Below are 1,751 nucleotides of genomic sequence, written 5' to 3' on the forward strand. Positions count from 1 at the left end.
TTTACAGTAAAAAGCTCTTAAAAAATATCACATCTAACTTTTTCTACTACAATAAAAAATTCTCACAAAATAGTACATCTCAATTCAAATTAAAAACTCAAATCCGTAAAATGAATGAGGCATCTACACTCTAAAAGAACATCCCTTAATTTTTTTTTTGCCAAAGTGTAGATGAAAAACAAAATAGCACATCTCGAAAAGCGAGATCTTTTTCTCCATCCCGTGAAATATCTGGCATAAGCATGACGTGGAATCACACAATTGGTTAGAACCTGATCAGAATTGTGTGCTCATAACCCACCCAAACCCAAATTATAACCCAACAATATCATATCACCGCCAAAGCCATTAGAATAGTGCAGGAAGGAGTTAGTACTACATCCCTAAATCACTGAAAAAAATGGCAACAACAATGGCCGGCGTGAGCCTCTCAGCCCCAAGAATCGTAGCCAAATCAGGCGCAGAGTCGCCGAAAGTACCCCATGCCTATATCAGAACTGTTCAGCCGTGGAATTACAACAAGAGGCTGAGCCAGTACGGTCGATTGATGGTCGTACGGCCGGTTATGGCGGCGCCGGACAAGCTGTCGGACAAGGTGGCGGAGAGCGTGAAGAACGCGGAGGAGGCGTGCTCGGACAACCCGGCGAGCGGGGAGTGCGTGGCGGCGTGGGACGAGGTGGAGGAGCTGAGCGCCGCCGCCAGCCACGCCAGGGACAAGAAGAAGTCAACCGATTCATTGGAGGAGTACTGTAAAGACAATCCCGAGGCCGATGAGTGCCGTACTTATGAGGATTGAATTCAAACTCCGTAGACTCAGTACTCTCACTCGGTGGGCTTTCGTCTTCCATATATTGGAAAAAGAAAATATAAAAACAGTTTTTATGAGTTTGTTGTTAGACTCTTTACCTTTTATATGATGACGCACTTATTCGTGTTTTATTAAATTATTACCTTTATGGAATTATATTTTGCTAATTAATTACTTCCATTGAGTTTATTCTATTGGTATACAAACAAATGTTGGATGATAATTTCACGTGGCATATATTCCACAAATAAACGAAATAATTAAAATAGAGACGGAGTTTTTTAAGTATGAACTGTGTTTGTTAGTAAATTATGAAACTTCCATTAGTGGGCTTATGTTTTAAGCATAGCATAAATCCTTTTGTTTTTTGTTTTTTTTTCAAGTGTTTGTTAGACTCTAGCTGTTAAATACGTTGCACTTTTTGCTTGTTAATTAATAATCTCACATGTTTTTTTTTTCCCCACATGTTGGTTTGAATTAATTGATAGATGGGTTCAAAGTTATTAGCTAGGGTCATCATGTAATTATAATACAGTCATTATACCATGTGCAAAGCAATTTGTCATGCATAAGTATAACTTTTGAGGTACAGCTTTTTCAACCACTTTTTGTAGAAGTCTTTGAGAAGCGTGTTGCCGAGTGTTTCACTGCTGGGCCAGGTCATCAGAACCCCAGTTCTAAGCTTTCTCAACTTCAATGGTTTCCTACTTACTCTGGCTACATAGGATAGTACTTGTTTGTTCTTCACGTTTGTTTAGGGCCCTATATACGCGTTTCATGATGTAATTGCACAACCCATAATCCTGGTTATTACCTCCATTTGTTTACGCTTTCTGCATGTTCGAATGACTTTTGTTTGGGGGCAAAAAAAAACAAAAGAGACTAAAGAATTTCAAAACCTGCGTTATAAATCTTTACAAATTTATATATATATATATATATA

General features: G+C 38.5%; 1 protein-coding gene across 1 annotated transcript; it reads left to right on the plus strand.

Moving 5' to 3' along the window:
* Positions 1 to 244: 244 nt before the first annotated feature.
* Positions 245 to 1,670, plus strand: LOC21383854 (calvin cycle protein CP12-1, chloroplastic). The gene is made up of 2 exons (XM_010091044.2): positions 245 to 829; positions 1,423 to 1,670. The coding sequence occupies exon 1, from the start codon at positions 401 to 403 to the stop codon at positions 794 to 796; it is 396 nt and encodes a 131-aa protein (XP_010089346.1). The 5' UTR covers positions 245 to 400; the 3' UTR covers positions 797 to 829; positions 1,423 to 1,670.
* Positions 1,671 to 1,751: the final 81 nt, after the last annotated feature.

This window comes from Morus notabilis, unplaced genomic scaffold (genome assembly GCF_000414095.1).
Source record: "Morus notabilis unplaced genomic scaffold, ASM41409v2 Scaffold7146, whole genome shotgun sequence".
NCBI lineage: Eukaryota > Viridiplantae > Streptophyta > Magnoliopsida > Rosales > Moraceae > Morus > Morus notabilis.